We start from the raw sequence: 18,341 nt of genomic DNA on the forward strand, positions 1-18,341 counted from the left end.
GTTAAACATATTACAGGAAAAAAAAATATAGTGATTTATTAGACCTGCTTGTCCTGACACAACATCAAACAATTTTACCTTAAAGACGATAGTCTTGTAGAAGCTGTATGACATGCTGTGTCCAGTGTATCAATCTCTGCCAGTGTTGTAGTTAACCTCTGCAATTGGTCTTCGATGAGTAAGGTAATACATTCGGTCTGCTTTGCCACCGAAGCCAATGAATCTTGAGCCTTTTCTTTTTTATTGTTCGAACGGAAGATGCACGGTGTAAATATAATAGCGAGATTTTCCGATTTCATCCGATTTGAGTCTTCGTGTTGAGCTACGCGGGCTAGATGGAACATTAGTCGCCCGAACAACTCATAGTTTCGCCGAGGAAGACGGGCCAATTGATGGAAGATCGCCTACACAAATAGCGTATTAATGAGCGAAAGACAACTGTTCGTTGTACGAGCCGTTCAAATGATTAAAAAAATTATCGTTGGTAAGGTAAAAACGTTAAAACTAGGAAGATAATTAAAATATGCCATTAAAACCATCATCTTTGAAGGTTTTCTGGATATATATATATATATATATATATATATATATATATTTCACTTTGTTCTTCGATAAACTGAATGAGGTTATTTTACTTTTTGGCAATGCGTATGCGTAGAAACATCGATCGCTTTTTGATCTAATCACTTAATAGTAAACGCATTTTGTGAATATCCCGTTTATATAGCCTTCTATCTTAAATTAGTGGGCATATTTGGCGGCACTGTCTGGGTGGATGTGACTACATCTACATACCTGTAAGCGTTCTTGTCTGTCGACTATCGATGCCGCCCAAACAAAGTTCGAATAAAGATCAGCCGTCATCAACGGCTCAGGCAGATCTCTGAAAAATGCCTTCAATACGGAGCTCAGCACGTGGATTCCATAGTTGTCCAACGTTACACTATTACGGACGACAGACAAAACCGGTCACAAAGTTGATTACGTGTAAAACGATAGAAAGAATACGTCTGTTTTTATGAGGCCAAACGAAGCAATTTAGTAGTCAATCAACGTTGGTTATTATATGATCTTCTTGATTAGCTTGCGTAATATTTATGCTGAAGGTAAACGACAGATACTCGAATTCACACTATTATACCGTTGAATTTAACTCAGTCAAATAAACGCCAGCGATCAAATACAAACACCGTATGCAGTGGCCTAAACATTACTAGGCACAATTTACCTGTGCGGATCTTCGTCCATAATGAGCCTTAATTGATCTATCTCTGCTTTACGCCCTCCCTTACGATAAAGACCCTCACTATAGAGGCCCCGCAGCTCAATCTGATTGATCAGCATATCAACCACAACTGGAACCTATAACAGAAACGGAAGTGTACATCATAAATTACCATCTGTTAGTACGTATTCATCTAAACGATAGCTAAAAAGACATGGCAAAACTCTTTGTTAGCACGGATACTCTTATATTTGTTTTTCTTTAATAAAGTACAAATCTGTTTGAATTAAAGCAAACTAAAACGTAAGTTGTCTGGTAGCGTAGCATTTAGTGTGAGACAATTCTATTGACCCTGTGCCACTTGACCTGAGCTCAAAGATAAAACACAAGAATAAAAGCAGATTCGTATTCATAATAAAAAAACAACAAAAAAAAAGACTGCCCTGTGAATTTATCGTACTCGTGTGCCGAGATTTACTGTCCCACAGTAACCAATCCGCACGCTCAAATGGGTTATTCGCTATGTAAATCTAGGTTCGGGCGGATGCGCTTCGTGAAAACTGATCGAATGACGACACTCACTTTGGCCCGGTACACAACTACTTCACAATTCTATTTTTACTTACCATTCTATTTTATGATCTAAAGTGAGCTAAATGTATTTGCTTGTATTCTTCGATGTGCCGGCAACGTAAGAACGGCTTTAGTGATTTTCATGATCTTTTTATAATTATACTTCGCCTGAAGAATCACTATGATATAGGTATGTATACTTGAAACACATAGAACATGTCCTAACTAGTTGATGCCTATGACGATGATACTAGTTTGTCTGCATGATGTGGATGATGTCAAGCGAAGATTTGAACGAACAAACGGGCTTAAGTAGAGTGTATAATACAATATAAATATGCAATGGCAGAAAAGCCGCAGAGTGCACAGTCAAGGTCGCTTGTTAGAACGTGCTGTTTATGCTTGTTAAATGTTTCTGCAGAGATAAAGGTGCTAAGCAGAAAGGCACCCTGAAGTAATAACAAAAGAACAACAGAACTCAGTTAGCTGTTACGAAGAAATCTTGAAGGATGAGCACCTGATGAGGTCAAGTGAAAGAGCGCAACGGGGAATACAAGTCGACGCGAGACAACGCCCGGCCGCTGACTGCCGTATCTTTATCGGACTGATTTTCTTTATTAACCTACCTACAAGGAAACTGCAAGACTACATATGAGTGCGTACGTTTTTAACAGTGCTAAATTACAATTTTACAATCAGTTTTAAAGATGAATGACTTAAGGCCAATTACCTGTCCTTCGCCCTCTTCTACAAGGATCTCCAGAGGAACGCCAAAATGATGACGATGCGGGTAGATCATATTTCGACATGAAGCGCTTATTTGCGTGTAGCACTTTTTGTGGCACATCAGTTTACAACCTGAACAAATCAGACCTTTTTCGAGCATTAGCCTAATAGGTAAAAATAGAAAACAACAGATATTAGTTAGCACCCTTGCATTACGCCAAGCTGCAGGTATCTTGACTAGCGCTAGGCCGTATGTGCGGCCTGGAAAGTGCTGCGTATGTGGCATTATTAAAAGCATGGTTCAAACATATGCAGTACGGTGAGAAGACCCGCCACAAGCGTTTTTCCTCGATCTAGTCACATTTGTGACCCACGCCAAATGATTCCCTCATCACCAGCAGCCACCTGACGTAATACCTCATAACGTCGATCTCGAGCGTACGGAACGAATTATTTTTAGCCACAAATACCTGATTGGATGATTGCACACTTCACAAGCGGTGGTGATATGAACCAGTTGGGTGTGAAACAGATGCTCACGATGCTCAATGATATCTTTGCGCTTTTTCGCGGCCTTCTTCTTTGCCTTCTTGTCACCAGACTTGTCCTTTACCTGAAGACATAAAAAAAACTGCACTATTTGCTCCAAAAAAAGGGTAAAGAAGCGTGTTGAATGAACGTGAGCAGTTGCACGCGTGTCTGCATATCCATGTTGGGAGAAGTGTTAGTGGATTTTGATTTCACAAGACATCGAGTTCGTGCCTGAGTAATCCTGAGTAACGAACCTCCTTGTTTGGCTCCTGTGGTGGCGCTCGACAGTTATTGTTTCGGAATTCATCAATAAAGCCTCGGAATGCATTTACGGCCATCGTTGTGGGAAAGTTTCGTTTCACGTCGGCTGTTTGTGTTTTGAGTACGGATCGCACCACCTGTGCGTAATGGTCCGTCAGATCCTTGTACCTAAATTTACAAGTACAAGTTTTCATGACTTAGCACCCGTTTTAATGAAAGTGGCGCGTACTGAACATTGAAATGACGAAAAGTATATACTAGAAGTGTCGCTCATAATTCTGCAGGAGTGACCCTGAGTTAAATAAACATCCGTAAAGTTTACTAGCTCGCCTATTCTCTTATAGCACTACCATATCAGAGACAGCACATATTCCAAAATGGAACGTGTTCGTAACTAGCTCGTTTACTGTATTGTGAGTAGGTTTGCAAGCAACAAACGTCATGAAAGACACGATTGGTGTGCATCTTAAAAATAGAACTATCTAGTAATTAGTTGAACTCGAATAGTAATTATCGAGCTTACCGAAGGCATAACTGTTGCGTATCCTGTGGGGCAGTGGAATAGGTGGAAATGAGATTGCATTTGAATTCGCGCAGCGCCAAGGCGAAAACTCGATCGACTTCACAATCTTTGGCCGTGTATTTTCCTTCGGAAAGGGTACACAACTTCCTCAGAAGGAACGCCTCTAGATTCTACAGTCAAAACGAAAAAATAAATAAACATTCATCATATTGAATTCAAGTATATATAAGTGTGTGTATTATGTACAATGTAACAAACTCTGGTTAAGTATTATGTTTTAATCTGACTCGTGTAATATTCACGTTAGTACAATAGAAAAAACTGTTGCAAAAGGTTTCCCATACGCTTTAAAATAATATTCGGAATATTTTTTATGCGTCGCGGGTTTATACGGTGGTCGGCTGTTCTGCTAAAAATGATCGCTGGCAACTTTCGTGTTACATCTGTCTACAAAATAAGGAGTTTTAAACTTTTTTTCCCGGGAACCAGTTGGCGAGTCGTACTTTGAGCACGGCGGGGTCTGAGATAATTACGTCCCCGGGATCTTTAAATTGAGTCGTCCTCGTAAGATTCCAGCTCTTGACGGGACTTCCGGACACGCCAGTTGAGTTTTGCTGAGATACCGGAAGGTGTCTGTAATAGCACAACAAAAGCACTTGTAATTCCTCAAAGATAAAATACCAAAAACTACATTTTTACCTTTAACCTCAACTTCTTCAAGTCATAAATGGCACATGGTCAGGTGTGAAGTTCTAATTTATTAGGAATTCCTCTGAGCATAATTTTTAAATTATAGATGGTACCTATTATGAACGGCAAAAAGTGACCGGTCACGCGAGGTTCCGCGATGATCGCGAAGTAACGCTCCTGGACCTGACTCTCCGGTGCTAGTATGTAAGGGGGATGAGTGTCGCTGCGAGGCGGGTCGATCAGTCAACGAATTTATAGAGTGGCTTGTAGGATGGAACGATGAGATTGAATCTTTCACGGGGGAGCATGGCACAGAACCAGCAGAACAATCTGAATGAAACAGGCGCTTGCAACCTAAAAAACAATTGCACGTTTAGTTTTGACACCGTACGACAATATTATAGAAAACACACTGTGAATCGGGGTTTTCTGCATGAAACGACTATTTTTATTATGATAGAAAGTCCACTCCTTGTTTTGTTCCATATAATAACAATCTTAGAGTATGATACATACTTGTACACTGCCCCATGTGGGCGTATCCAAGTCCTTTACAAGATGCGCACACCTGGCCCGGATGCACCTTCACCCTTTGCAGTAGATGAACGTTGGCTCGTCGAAAGCCTCCGTGGCCGCGAACACTGCCTACTCCAATAGCAGTTTCGCTTACACACGGACGAAGAGGTGCCTTTTATAGGAATGAAAAAACTCTTTTCGAAAATCCGTAGAAGCAAATAAGGCGTCGACATTCATCACAGTGATGAATATATCACAAACTTTGACCAGTTCTCAGAAGTAGTTTGAATAAATGATGCAAAAGATATCGTTAGAAATTATGCATCTGTTCTTGATATACCTTTCATTGCCTGTATAGATGAAGTTTTCTCGAATTACCTTTTTTTTAACGGATCTTGGTGGCCTCCTCTCTGGGGATGATGAAGATGGGAAACCTGGATGGCCCTCCGAGCTTTCGTGCCGCTCATGGTGTTGATGATTCCTGCGAACAATATTAAGATAGGAATTATTACCCGTCATTCAAGTCTGTTAAAGATTAACGTAAAAACTTACTTCTAATATCGAAAATATTAAGGAATTTCGTTTTTCTTTGTCTGTTTTTGCTTTACAAGAACAAAGTGATCACAAGCACAATCACTAGAATACAGACATCAGAACAAATATGTGTCTGTGTTTTATTGACTGACCGTAATTGAAGCACATCCCTGCCGTGGTCTTCCAGATGCGGTTCTTGAGGCTGTTGTTGAAGATGCGTGGAGGGTTGCTGATTAGCGCTGCTATTATCGACAATCCGCTCGGTTAGTTGCGATATTGAAGAGTGAAGTGGACTCGTTTGAGCATGAAGAGCAGTCGTATCAACGGTGCGGTATGGACTGGTCGGAAGTGCGTGGTGGCTCTGGTTTCGGGTCAGACTGTCTCGCGACGGAACCGTGTCTGGTGTTATTCCCCCAAGAGATCCCTGCTGGGGTGCTCGTTCCATTGACCTTGAAGTCCTCCTGGAAATGTTGTTTTTTTTTAATAATCTTCCAATAGTATAAATATTTGCATGTGTCGTACCAGTCTAGAAGACATCAGAATCTTGATGCGATAACATTGCATAGTCAACAGCTGCTTTAGAATTGGTAGCTAGAATAAGATAAGGAAAATTGTTGAATTTTGAACTAGCCTGAGAGGAGGATGATGCCTTCTTTGGGGTAGAACGACAGCTGTTTTTGAAGGCTCTAACGGCAGGGTGCCATAAGCAACAATCGCGTGAAATTTATGTGCTGCCATGTACTCTTGATATCGTAGTCGGGCCAGATAACCCCTACAAGCAGCCTAGAAGAGAAAACGCACAAACAATCCAATCAGCGATGTTCGGATATCGAGGACACCAAGATCGGAACTTATCCGTTAGTTCGCTTGAATACAAAAGCCAATAGGTTCTTGCGGAGGACACTTCGGTATGTTAAAATTCGTCTACTCGTGACATCACGTTAACCGGATTTATTTCCTTAATCTTATCGAAATTTAAGCGGATATCTTTATAAATCAATGGCGAACTGTCACAAAACTGCAAGCTTGGCTTGGGTCATGTAGAAGTCCAAACGAATTTCCGGAACAGATTATTATACTAGTTGGAGCCAAACATACACATAAATAGGAATCTTCTAACTATTAGACTCACCTGAAAATTGACAATCACTCGTTCGATCTGAAGGTATGCTTTATTGCGCTGATAGCGTAACCACGCGTGCTGAATAATGATCGCCGCCCGCTGTTCCGTCCTCATACGGGCAACTCGTTGCCTAACCAGATAACCCCGGCAATAGGCCTGCAGCATTAATTATACATGCATGCAGCACGTTAAATAGGCGCCACGAATGCACGTATATAGGTTGTTCATTCTTAGTTTTTACAGGGTGGCCTGAAGCCTTAATTAAGGTTGTCATCCTTTATTAGCTCTAACCTGGCAGCAAATAGAAATGCCAATGCCACTGGTACTAGACACAATCATCACAATGGATGCTCTCACGATGCTCATTGACTAACCTGTAGGGGGACGATCGAGGTTCGCAGATGTTGAAAATGCCTTCGAAGCAGCCACGCTCTGATCAGCCTCTGCAAGGTGACAATCCTCCTCAAGATATGTTGATGCAATTGTTCATCGAGCTTAAGCTTTTCAGACTCGCGCAAGAATACCTTGCTTCTGCCCATCTGATACTTGGTTGTGTCGAGCTTCATTCGTTCCAGAAAGATTTGAATATCACTCTGGGAGCTAAGTAATCCATTCGGTAGCAATATCCGATACCTCTGAATAAACTCCTCGAACGTGAGGCGAACTGAGTAGCCCGACTGACGGATACGGACGGTTTCAAGCATTCCTGTGTAGCGAAGCTGTTGCAAGATGACCGCTTCGTCGAACATGCATGGCACCTAGTTAACGGACGACGTGCAGAAAAGTTCTTATGATAGACCGCTACGATATATCGTCCATACGAATTGCATATTTTATTTTTTTTTAAATTTTCGTTCATTTTGTTCACCGTGATTTTTATTTGTATACTTTGTGCTTTTTTTTTTTATACTAGTTTGTTTTTGCCAATTTACACACGTTTATCCATGTATGCGACAATGAGAAAAGAGTCGTTTTCGTTTACGTAATTAAAGTTACTGGATAAACCTAGATGTGTTCTTTTTTTTTTTTACTTCATCTGAAGAGTGCCTTACCTTGCCGACATTGCTTTTAATGCACCTCACGAAGAACGGGTTCGCCTGGTTGAGTGTGTCCATAAGTTTCGCAAGACTAGCCCCGAACTGCGAAGTTACCGTTGAATTGCTTTTACGGAAATTTTGCTTTGCTCCAGATGACTTGGACGGCGTTAATTCACCCTATTAGACGTGTTATATCATTCATAATGAAGTTCTTTAACAAACGAATCATTTACAAGGATGAGGCACCTAGAAACTGTATTCTTTCTCTCGAAGTACTTAAGGCAGATATGGCATATTTGCGCCAAATCTATCAAACAAGAGACGTATTCTGCTTCTTTTTTCGTAGAATCTCATTTTCTGTTGGTATACCAAAAAAATTATGCTTTATGATAATACGAGCGTTTATATATGGGTCTCGCCTCGGAGAAGTTCAATATTATGTCAACATACTTTTAATATTTGTTTATTTCACTTAATGATTAAATAATTTTCGAGTGGTTTACCTAAGTAATTCTACCGTTAAATTTACCAAAGCGTACAATACCTGTGTATTGGAATGAGCCATTTTGATATTCTGTAGAGTGTATACGCCTCGGGCATGGCGAATCCGCGTACGAGATGATTTGTTCTTCTGAATGATCTGGTTGGCCTTTTGGAGAACTTTTGCTTCTGACGCGCCAAGGATATACTCAAGGCCACCAAGACCCTAAAAATGTATCCAAGACAATATCTTCTAGGTCACGTCAAACCGCTTCTGGGTTCATGAAAAGCCCCTCGAAGTCTTTTACTCGTTTCTAGTTATTGTGTTAACATTAATTATGACTATTAAATCGGTATTACTTTTTATTAATCAAAGAAACCTAGCTACATGTGTGAAAAATAAAACTACATTATCAACACAAGAAAGTACTATTACGCCCGATTAGAATCGAATAGTGCCCGTAATTTTATAGATTTTTCGAGCCCTATTCTACGGGAGTTTCGAAAACCGCCTCTTTACATACACCGCACTTTGGAACAACAAGAAGCAACAAGTTGGACGAACACTACGCTATTCTATTATGACTGGAAGAAATCATAATTTCTTCAGTTTGTGAATTACCTTATTATTATTGTTATTTACGTTAGCACTGTTATACGTCCAGTTATCGTAGTAGAGGCTATCGGCGGGAATACTGCCTTCACGTGGCCGGCCGAATCTTCCTAGCTGACCTGTGGCTCCGGTACTCGCAGTCGGGTTTTTGTGGGCGTATTTTTTGCGTAGACGCACAAATACGGCAAAGCACTTGAAGAACGCACGGATCACCCGCCACCTGTCATGATACCATATATCTTCACTTCAATTTCACTATCGACGTGGATCATGGCGCAAATCAAATTTTCTAGAAAAATATTTGACTGTAAAAAATGACGTAGCTAATTTGTGATTCAAATATTCTATTTGTTGGGGTTATTTTTGGCGTCGTCCAGTTGAACGAATCGTTCAAAGTAGATGGACGCGAAGCGGCACGTCTTCACGTACCCTTCCAGCTCACTATGTGCACACGTCACCTCGAGCGAGCGGTGTCTTCGCAAGGCTGCCCTTGAACATAGTGCCATTTGTCGTCATCGTCATACCTTTAGAACTAGTTTGATACTGAAGTGTTGTTTATGGCTTACCGATATAGGGCCACTGGGTCACCCCCAACGAGCTCACGGACGAAACTGATCTGTGAACTTTTAAGAACTGCGACAACATCGGGTTTCATTTGATCGAGATTTTTCTCCTTGAAATCGTGAATCTGGTACTTAACCTGTAATGCAGAATTACGCAGTTATACGTAACGCGTTTCCGACAGCATTCGTTCAGGAATGTAGACACCGTAACCGCCAATAATACACGTAATTATGGGCTGATTTTAGTAAAAAGAAAAAACATAATATTTTCGATTAAGTTGGTCATAAAACATTGTGAAATAGGTAATTCAAAAGCAGATCAATACTCTCAACGCGAGTGTAACTCATGCTTCAAACGTTTCTTGATTACTGTTGTTTTTAAGAAGCCACTTCAAAGTTGGCGTTCGCACCTTCCCGGCATAGTGTTTGACAAAGAAAGCGCTCTCTTTTTTCTGAGGTTCGTCATAAAAACCATTTGATTGTCCTCTGCCTTGACCATGAAAATCTTTGAATTTTTGCAGCAACTGCTGGTCCGTTGATCCGCCGAAGTTACACTGATCATTAAGAAGGCAAACCAGTCCGTGTGGACGACCCTCTATCAGTGCCAAGCACTCCTGGATTAACGTCAACAAACACAGCAAAAAAAAAGAATCGTACCTTCAGTATGCTATGCTTTTATGCGACAGGTTTTCGACGATATGCTACCTAAATAGCAAATGCTGTACGGACAAGAGCTTCAATCTGCTAAGTGTTTTAGTTCACGCCGGCTTAGACTGATGTGATGCATCATCGAGATTTTACCGGCGAATTAGAGTGGTTATAGAAACGTAAGCGACCTGCTCACGGTGATCAGAAATTTAGAGGTTATCCGTTGCTGATTCTTAGGGGCTAGACAACGATTCGATGACCATTAACTTACCTTGTTGTCCTCGAATTCAATATTTTTCCAGTGTATGCCTTCTTTTAGATACTCTTCTTGTTCATAGTTGAAGACATGTTGGTTAAAGTAATGCTGGAGATGTTCGTTAGCCCAATTGATGCAAAACTGCTCGAAGGTGTTATGGTTGCCTAAAGACAAAAGCGTATAGAGGTCAGACAAAGTGTTAACAGACACGAACAAGACACATAGACCATTTGATATGGCTTTTTGTTTGTTACGTACTGCACAACTGGCTTACCGAAATCCTCAAAGCCAAAGATATCAAGGACTCCTATTGAATAACCGCGATGTTGTCCAGCTAGATCCTTTTTAGACAGCAGAGCGTAGTTCACCTAAACAAGCAAATGACAAAGTTGATCGCCTCACATCGCTGTTTCTATAATTCAATGTATTTTCTATTGAAAATATCGGCGGTTACAGGCATCATTTACCCAAAGTAACATGAAAAACGCTAGATTTGCTCGTTCGGCATTTAATACGCAACATATTGTTATTTTTTTTGCAATATTTTCCTAGATTTAGTTTACATTTATGTTTTTTCTGTTGCATAAATTTCTAAATTGTGAATATTTTTCTTTTGTTACTATCGCTGTCGGTCCTGATGTTTCCTTTCGCTTGTCTATGGCCATATCTACTGAGGAAAACTCGGCGCTACGTGGTCTAGTTGCAAAGGCAGGACGCAATAATCCGTTAATATTGTTATACCTGCATAACAATCCAGTCGAATAACGCTCCATAGAGGCACTTGGCAATAGCATCGCGCGCAGCGACCGCTTCCGATAAGCGATGATTCATCACTACTGTTTCGCCCGGAGCCTAAATGTCAATAGATTTTTATCGTAACACAAAGTAGTCTAGGTATAAATAACAGTTGCAAAAATAAAAGCCATTTTCCTTGAATAGACAAGCTGGGAACTTGGAAAAACTTAATCATAGGTTCGGTTCTTCCTGTCGACCTTCGATGACTAGGAACAGCCTACTGCAGTATTATGTTTATGTTAACGAAAAAACAGCATTGTGTTCGTCTGATACAGATACCTTCGCTCGTTTCGTAACAAGAGCGTCATGAAGGGTTTCCACTCGGACTCCTAGTAGATTCGAAATTATTACCAGAGTGTCCCGGTTTAGGACGCACACTGATTCATCACTGTGGTATCCGGACCTGCGATTCGGTAACGAGTATGCCGTTAGTGAGCCTCTTATGTTGTATACAATGTATGCTATCACCAAACCGCGAACTGGAAATTTCACTACGACTATCCATTAGTGATAAACACAAAATGGTGAAAAATGTAACGTCAGTTTTATAGAGCTGTCAACATGCGGCAGCGATCAATACCATTTCACAATATACGTGATGCAGGCAAACTTGTCTTCTGTTATCAGCAAAAAATGCCCTATTTGAAATGTCATTGCCCACCTTCGACTAAAGTCCAGGTTTCCAAGGTGCAGCACAGCGCTTAGCACTCGAGTTGACTTGCTCATTTTGTCTCGGCTAAAGCCGACCATTTCCATGGATTGCATGAGACGCGCATACTCAAACTGTTCGTTATCTCCGCTTGCACCGGATACGCTTCCAGGAGAACCTGCAGCACTGCCACCGAGGTATCGATATCGGGAAGGATCCGAAAGACGCAGTTCCGCTTTTTCTTCCGCCGAAGCACCTAAAATCATCGAAGATAGTTACTACGAAGCATTCATCTTTACGAATAAAGCACCTTTTTGTGCTGCAAAGTATCGATAGGTGCGAACCTAAAGCTAAATGTAATGTATATGTGCTTTTTATCGAGGTTTACATAACAAAAAAAAAACTTGACCACATACGGTTCAAGCGCTTACCAAGGAGCAGATAGTAGAAGATGTGGTAATTTCGCTCCTTGTCGCCCTGTGAAATGATACGAGACTTTTCCAGGAGATATTTTTGCACGACTGCTCCGTGCACCATTCCATTTTCTCGATAGTTTACTTGAATAAACTTCCCGAATCGAGACGAATTATCATTATGCTTCGTTTTAGCGTTGCCGAACGCTTCAAGCACTGGTCCTGCAGACAGGATCGTCTGCTCTACCCCACGTCCATATGAGCCCTGACACAGAAAAGAGGATAGAATAGAATGCGAAAGTTATGTTTGCAGGCGGCGTAGGCTATGCAGTGTAACTAAATAAATGTGCCCATTGTTTTACGGATCATGACTTGCTGATCGTTCCTTTTGAAACCTCCTGAATGTATGTATAATATCACATAGTGCAATAGTTCAATTGCAATTATAAGTGGAGCAGAATTGTAGAAAATTTACTCGACAACAGTATTGTGTCTCACGAAATTTCAGGCAGGTTCGGTCGCCATAACTTACACTGAATCGGATAGAAAATAAGTTGAACACAAGTTGATCGTAGTAAACGTTCCAAAAGCCGAGAAAGAGTGCTGGGAACTTGCGAAACGTATTAAAAATTTATAACATAATTAAGTCATCGAGCCTGGCACCAAATTTCGAAGCACCGAATTTTAAGATTTTATAAATCGCTAGTAATTACATTCCGGCCATGCTACATGCTACCTATGGGAATAAAAGGGATCGAAAAGAAAAATTTGGGGAAGATATCTGAGATAATTTGAACGAGTTGTACAGCATTTGGAGAAGATTGTTGGAAGCGACGAAACTATGTCTAAGTTAAATAGTACAAGTATTTATTGCACAACAACACACCTACTCGACAGATTCATATGTTACGTAGGAACATCATGTAAGTTTCAAGCCAAAGAACGATTGAACCATTTTACTTGAGTCAAGTTGACGAGTTCAATCTCCAGTAAAAGGGAATATCCGCATACTGTCATCGTAATGCAGAAGCACCTCGTAATGATAAACAGGGCTAAAGGGCAAAGAAGAAATTAGAGAAGCCCGCACAAAGACCTCTGTGTTACGAGTTCTACGTCCGGTGTCCTCCTTAGGCATTCCATCATATAAGCAATTGCCTGGTTCCCAGCCATTACGAAACGAACCGTATGGAGGTTTCCCTTTCCTAAACCTGAAGCTAATGAACTTTTTTTACCTCAAAAATATGGTCTTCGCCAGAAAGTTGACGACACTGAAGCATTATAAAGCCTTTAATTACGCAATAATGCGCCACAACAGAAACCCAATATTTGCTAAAGTTTCTGCTTCATTAGGTTTCCGTGGCCAGCAACGTATTGACCAGAACGGTAGTAATTTTGAAAACCTGCGGTAGGTGCGATATTTTCTAGATTTTTGCAAAAAAATCTAGATTTTTTGGCAGTAGGTATTCCTCATATGTGAATAGCAAGTAATGCTACAATAATCCAAAAGTTATTGTTATAACTTTTAAGTTATGCTGTTAAGACATAGCTTTTTCGGGCGCCCTCTGAACGCACTATGGTTTACATACCCTCAGCTGCAGTATACAGTCATTAAAACGCATCTTTTAGATTGTTCTTAAATGAACCCAACCTCGTTGTTGTCACAGGTGCTTACATCTTGCCTTCATAAATTATGTACATACGGTAGACTACATGGCATCGCAATAGATGTCTAGCTATTTGCTAAAGATAGTCCTATCGTATAAGATTTCTGTGATGTATGGTTGTCGTACCTTTTGTGAAAGCGAGGTCAGATGATGTAGTAAAAAATTAGTTGACTCTGTTTTTCCGCTACCGCTCTCACCCGATATGACAATGCACTGATTTCTGCAACAAAATATCATCAGTTACTTTTAAATTATCGCTGTTAGTTTTTATATACATGATATAGATAAATGAAAAAAAAAAAAATTAAAAAAAGACACACCATTCTCTGCAATTAGTGAAACCTTTCTGATGCACTCGGCCGAAATCAGGACAACGTACCTTCGTTCATGGAGCATGGTATGATACGCTGCGTCCGCGATTGCAAATATGTGCGGGGGTAGGTCTCCCAGCCGCCGATTCTGATATAAACCGACATATTTAGGATTGTAGACAGGATAATATTTGAACGGATTCACCGCAATCAGGATCGAGCCCACGTAAGTGTATATATGTCCTTGTATAATTGCAACGACACAGTATCACAGAATTATAAATCATTATTAGTCGACAACTAAGCACTTACTGATTTTGCTAAAGCTTTCCATAGTGGGACACGTACTTTCGTTATAGTAATGTATTAAAGTTTCAATAATATATAAATATATAACGTTCTCATAACCAACCTTTTAGGAATCTTGCTTTAAGATTATCGAGCAGTGTTTGTTCTGTCAGATCTGGAAGCTGGCACAGATCGGCATACTCCTAAAACACCGGAAACGCAGACAATAATCGTATTAGCGTAGGTCTATATGGTACCAAACATGGTAACAATACAAATTCGTCACCGACTTGTAATGTTCTTACAGATTATCAGCACAGGGTTGTTAAATACATCAAAAAAATGATGAAAAACCCAGGACGCTCATGCTTTATTACATACTTTTCGTATCTAAGGGATCAATCTTCAAAAAACTCAAAGTAACAGATAGTCTTGTATCCTCTGTGTAAGTATTTTTTCCCCTACGTTGCAAGCCTAAAGGAAGAAAAGAGAAATAAAAAGCAACAGGCTGCTAGCCACTTAATAGAATACCTTATCGGACGGTTGACATAGAAATCGGAGAAAATAGTCCCGGATCAGCTGCGTATCTGTCGGTTCAGTCGGTTTCCAAGAAAGACTCACCAAACGGTTCGATCCTGTATTATGCGCCAGTAGACGATACAAATAATACCAACATGTTGAAATAAAACTTAGTATCAATCGATAAATGGTGTTTTAACTCTACCTATAATGGTTATAGAAATATGTATGTGAAAATTACTAGGGAGAGGCCGCGTCCGAGAACTATGGCAGTTTTGTGAAGCTGAGTTCAATTCAGATAGATATATATATATACATATGGTGAGCTTTGTTTGAGTCACAATTAACACATAAACATTGAATACTTATGTGTGTTCCTCTGTTAGAACTTCTCTGTACGAGCGGCGTACTAAATATCTATCAGGTGCTAAACTTCCAACTGGATTGGAAAAAGAGCTTGTTTCAAATTCTATAGAAGTATTATTTCTAACACAATGAATTAAAAAATGACGTCAATAAAGTGGAGCATTTTTTTTTACCAATTTTTTCTTTGAGTACAAATCGATACCGCGGTCCATCAAATGAATGTGGCCCTTGTGGCCATAGAAGCTGAAGAGCTACGGGGCATTCTGCAGGCGACAAACGGCGTTCTTTGCACTCCTGACCCGAAGCGTTAGTAACCACCTGTCAATAAAATAATTAATAACAAATTAGCAACAGGCAACCATTGTACTGACACAGTTTGATTTAATTTGGCATTATAAAAAAAAAACACTTTATAGCGTTGACAACAGCTTAAAACAGGCCCAAAGGGCAGGATGCATTTAAAGCAATTTAAGTTCGTGGTACAGTAAATGTTGATTTTTTGTGTTGTACAACTACACCGTTGGGCTTACCTCCGCAAGCTCAAGATCATTCCACTGCTGGGCAGTGAGCCCCAGTTTATTGGAGATACACTGAAGTATGTCTGCCGAGGTTGTCTGTTTTGATGCTTCGATAGACAGTGCTTCGTACAGCGGGCTGAACCCACCTACATGCACCTAGTAAAAAAGATAGAGACAATTAGAAAATAAGAATGCACTAGTCATGGGATTATTCAACGATTTATAAATTAGCTGAGTACTCGCATTATCGATACCTCGAAAGCTGTTTTCCCTGGCAGCATCCTGTGTCTACTATTAATTGGGCGATTTCTGCGTTATTTGGGGTGAGTTTCTTACTCGACGTGCTTCGACCAGAGGATATTGTAAATCGTTCCAGTTTGCTAAGGCCTATTCTTCTGCACACATTGATTTATGGCCAGAATTTAGCGACAAAAAGTAACCAAGCTCAAGGAAGGCCTTATCGCGAAGGAGCCAGTTTCAAATAAGGTGGAAAGAAAGGCGAAAAACGGCCTTTTACTTGCCATAGGTATTTTAAAATTGCCTCTACGGAGTCTGCAAAGAGCGATATGTGACATGGAAAATCACGCTATCTTTTTGCAATGGTATAAAGAGATCGTATCCTTCCCCACTGGGTCGCGCAACGGTCAAAGAGAAAGGCTTCCATTCGCAACGAATCAACAAACAAGGCACGTTTTGTTTGATTATGACTCACTAACGTACACACAGACCACCAAGTGGCAAAATGAGTCAGTGGCCGTTCCCTTGGTCTTTCGTGCTTCTGAAATGTAGCGAAACCGCAGTATAAAGCAAGAGAAATCTCTTTCTACCTGAATTGCTCCTGCATTGTGGAAAGATAACGTATTAGAGTCAGTAGAAAAGTAAGCAAGGTGCAATAGAATTATTATGTCTGCTTAATGTTTCTTCAAAAAGGACTGTCCCAAGATCAATTTCAGTATAAATTAAAAGGGCTTTAGCCGACAATAACCTCAAACAAATGCATAACTATGACCGCCGAAAACCTACCTGAAGCACATATCTGGGTTTAGACATTCTGGATGCTCGAGGTCGACGAGAGCCATCTCGAGGATCCTAGAAACAGATATTAGAGAAAAGGCGTTCAGAGAACTGCACTCTACACAATACCCCGTTTTTAATTTTGTTTATTGAAAGAAGCATCATTATATTTTAATTTGAATATATACTGCAACAAAACTATTATTAAGTGTTGAGTGTTTAGATCGCAAAGTCTTAAACCTGTGATGTGACAGAGGCAACAGAGTGTTCCGTGCTGCATTATGCTGCACAGCTAAAGATATAGACGCACGGGCGGAGCCAGTGAGGAACTGCCAACTTGTTCGTGGTTGGTGAGGACGCTGCAGGCCAAAAAGTTGGCCTGCAGCGTCCTCACCAACCAAGTAATTTGTAAAATGTATACAGAGCACGCCGCTGGAAAGCCAAATCATAGCATTCAATCACCTTCCTAATGCTCCGTCATAAAGCATAAGAAAGTGAATTGGAAATACAAATGTGCCTTTGAACAGCGACCCTAAAGGATGAAGCGATAAATATATCCACCCAGCAGGAAATCACCCGTGTAATGACTCCGTCGACAAGGGCGATGTTGGTTACGGGCGACGGCACCATCGTGCAGCCACAGAAGTGGACGCAAATAGTGTGATGGACGAAGTACCTCAAGATTTTAATTGAATTGCTAGCTGTCTTCGTACAGAGAGGTTATCATGAATGCATAAGGACCGAGAAAAGGGATTCCCAGCAACAGTTGAGTCGCTTGTTACGAAATTGATCGCTTTGCATCTTGAATCCGCTGCATGTCCTACCTATCCTTTCGTCCGAATTAATTTATGAGGCCGCTAATGTGGTAACTGCCAAGGAGGCAGTTCAGGAGAATACGCTTTTCACTACTGTGCGTCTCTTGATCACACAGCATCCAGTTGTGAGAATGACTGAGACAGTTAATGAAAATAGCGTATAACATCTCTAGGCGTATCGAATATTTTTTGGGCTGACGGTCGAGAAGACTCAGAAAGGAAGAGTGCAATCGAATCATGGTGTCGGTGACCGACCACGATGAGGCTCGACAGTACAGGCTGCCGGCCTGAGTGCAAAAACTCGAAATGTCTGTGAGTTTCATAAGGAATTTACCAGGGGATCGTCGCTGCTCTAGAATTTAAATTAACACCCTCATTATCCGAATCGATTTTACGATGTACTTATCACCTACGATGAAATTACCAAAGCTCTTTTCCTTGAAATTCGATTTACCGAGATTTTAGTCCGTCCACTGCCTGGCTCAGAAGGGAAACGGCCTTGGTCTCCCCACAGGTGGAGTCTCAGTGTTTTAAATTAAAAATTTTAGATAGAGTTGGGAAGCTAACCTCACGCCTTGTGTTAACTTCATTTTCCTCTGTGGCCCAAGTATACGGCTTGCTACGTGTGTTCAAGTGACAAAGAGTGCATACTGACTGCCACAGAAAAGCTTGTCGGCGGTTTGCAGACCG

General features: G+C 40.7%; 1 protein-coding gene across 3 annotated transcripts in view; it reads right to left on the reverse strand.

Annotated features, from left to right (window-relative positions):
* LOC111267228 (unconventional myosin-IXb) overlaps positions 1–18,341 on the reverse strand; it is a 35,391-nt gene that overhangs the window by 4,763 nt on the left and 12,287 nt on the right. For all 3 annotated transcript variants that reach the window (XR_002684491.2, XM_022845326.2, XM_022845325.2), the window contains exons 2-34: positions 16,846–16,911; positions 15,835–15,978; positions 15,478–15,622; positions 14,951–15,054; positions 14,544–14,622; positions 14,200–14,374; positions 13,947–14,040; positions 12,175–12,421; positions 11,756–11,999; positions 11,374–11,497; positions 11,041–11,151; positions 10,574–10,667; positions 10,315–10,463; positions 9,806–10,009; positions 9,399–9,532; positions 8,842–9,052; positions 8,284–8,445; positions 7,755–7,916; positions 7,077–7,460; positions 6,712–6,858; positions 6,211–6,362; positions 5,732–6,040; positions 5,424–5,526; positions 5,046–5,217; positions 4,643–4,883; positions 4,343–4,472; positions 3,840–4,009; positions 3,310–3,484; positions 2,995–3,137; positions 2,529–2,688; positions 1,229–1,362; positions 796–943; positions 79–404 (exon numbers count right to left, since the gene is read on the reverse strand). Coding sequence is in view for 2 of the 3 variants with exons in the window: in XM_022845326.2 (XP_022701061.1) it covers positions 79–404; positions 796–943; positions 1,229–1,362; positions 2,529–2,688; positions 2,995–3,137; positions 3,310–3,484; positions 3,840–4,009; positions 4,343–4,472; positions 4,643–4,883; positions 5,046–5,217; positions 5,424–5,526; positions 5,732–6,040; positions 6,211–6,362; positions 6,712–6,858; positions 7,077–7,460; positions 7,755–7,916; positions 8,284–8,445; positions 8,842–9,052; positions 9,399–9,532; positions 9,806–10,009; positions 10,315–10,463; positions 10,574–10,667; positions 11,041–11,151; positions 11,374–11,497; positions 11,756–11,999; positions 12,175–12,421; positions 13,947–14,040; positions 14,200–14,374; positions 14,544–14,622; positions 14,951–15,054; positions 15,478–15,622; positions 15,835–15,978; positions 16,846–16,911 (5,543 nt within the window). In the remaining variant the exon portion in view is untranslated. The remainder of the gene's footprint in view (positions 1–78; positions 405–795; positions 944–1,228; positions 1,363–2,528; positions 2,689–2,994; positions 3,138–3,309; positions 3,485–3,839; positions 4,010–4,342; positions 4,473–4,642; positions 4,884–5,045; positions 5,218–5,423; positions 5,527–5,731; positions 6,041–6,210; positions 6,363–6,711; positions 6,859–7,076; positions 7,461–7,754; positions 7,917–8,283; positions 8,446–8,841; positions 9,053–9,398; positions 9,533–9,805; positions 10,010–10,314; positions 10,464–10,573; positions 10,668–11,040; positions 11,152–11,373; positions 11,498–11,755; positions 12,000–12,174; positions 12,422–13,946; positions 14,041–14,199; positions 14,375–14,543; positions 14,623–14,950; positions 15,055–15,477; positions 15,623–15,834; positions 15,979–16,845; positions 16,912–18,341) is intronic.

This window comes from Varroa jacobsoni, unplaced genomic scaffold, assembly GCF_002532875.2.
Source record: "Varroa jacobsoni isolate VJ856 unplaced genomic scaffold, vjacob_1.0 scaffold_1159, whole genome shotgun sequence".
Taxonomy (NCBI): domain Eukaryota; kingdom Metazoa; phylum Arthropoda; class Arachnida; order Mesostigmata; family Varroidae; genus Varroa; species Varroa jacobsoni.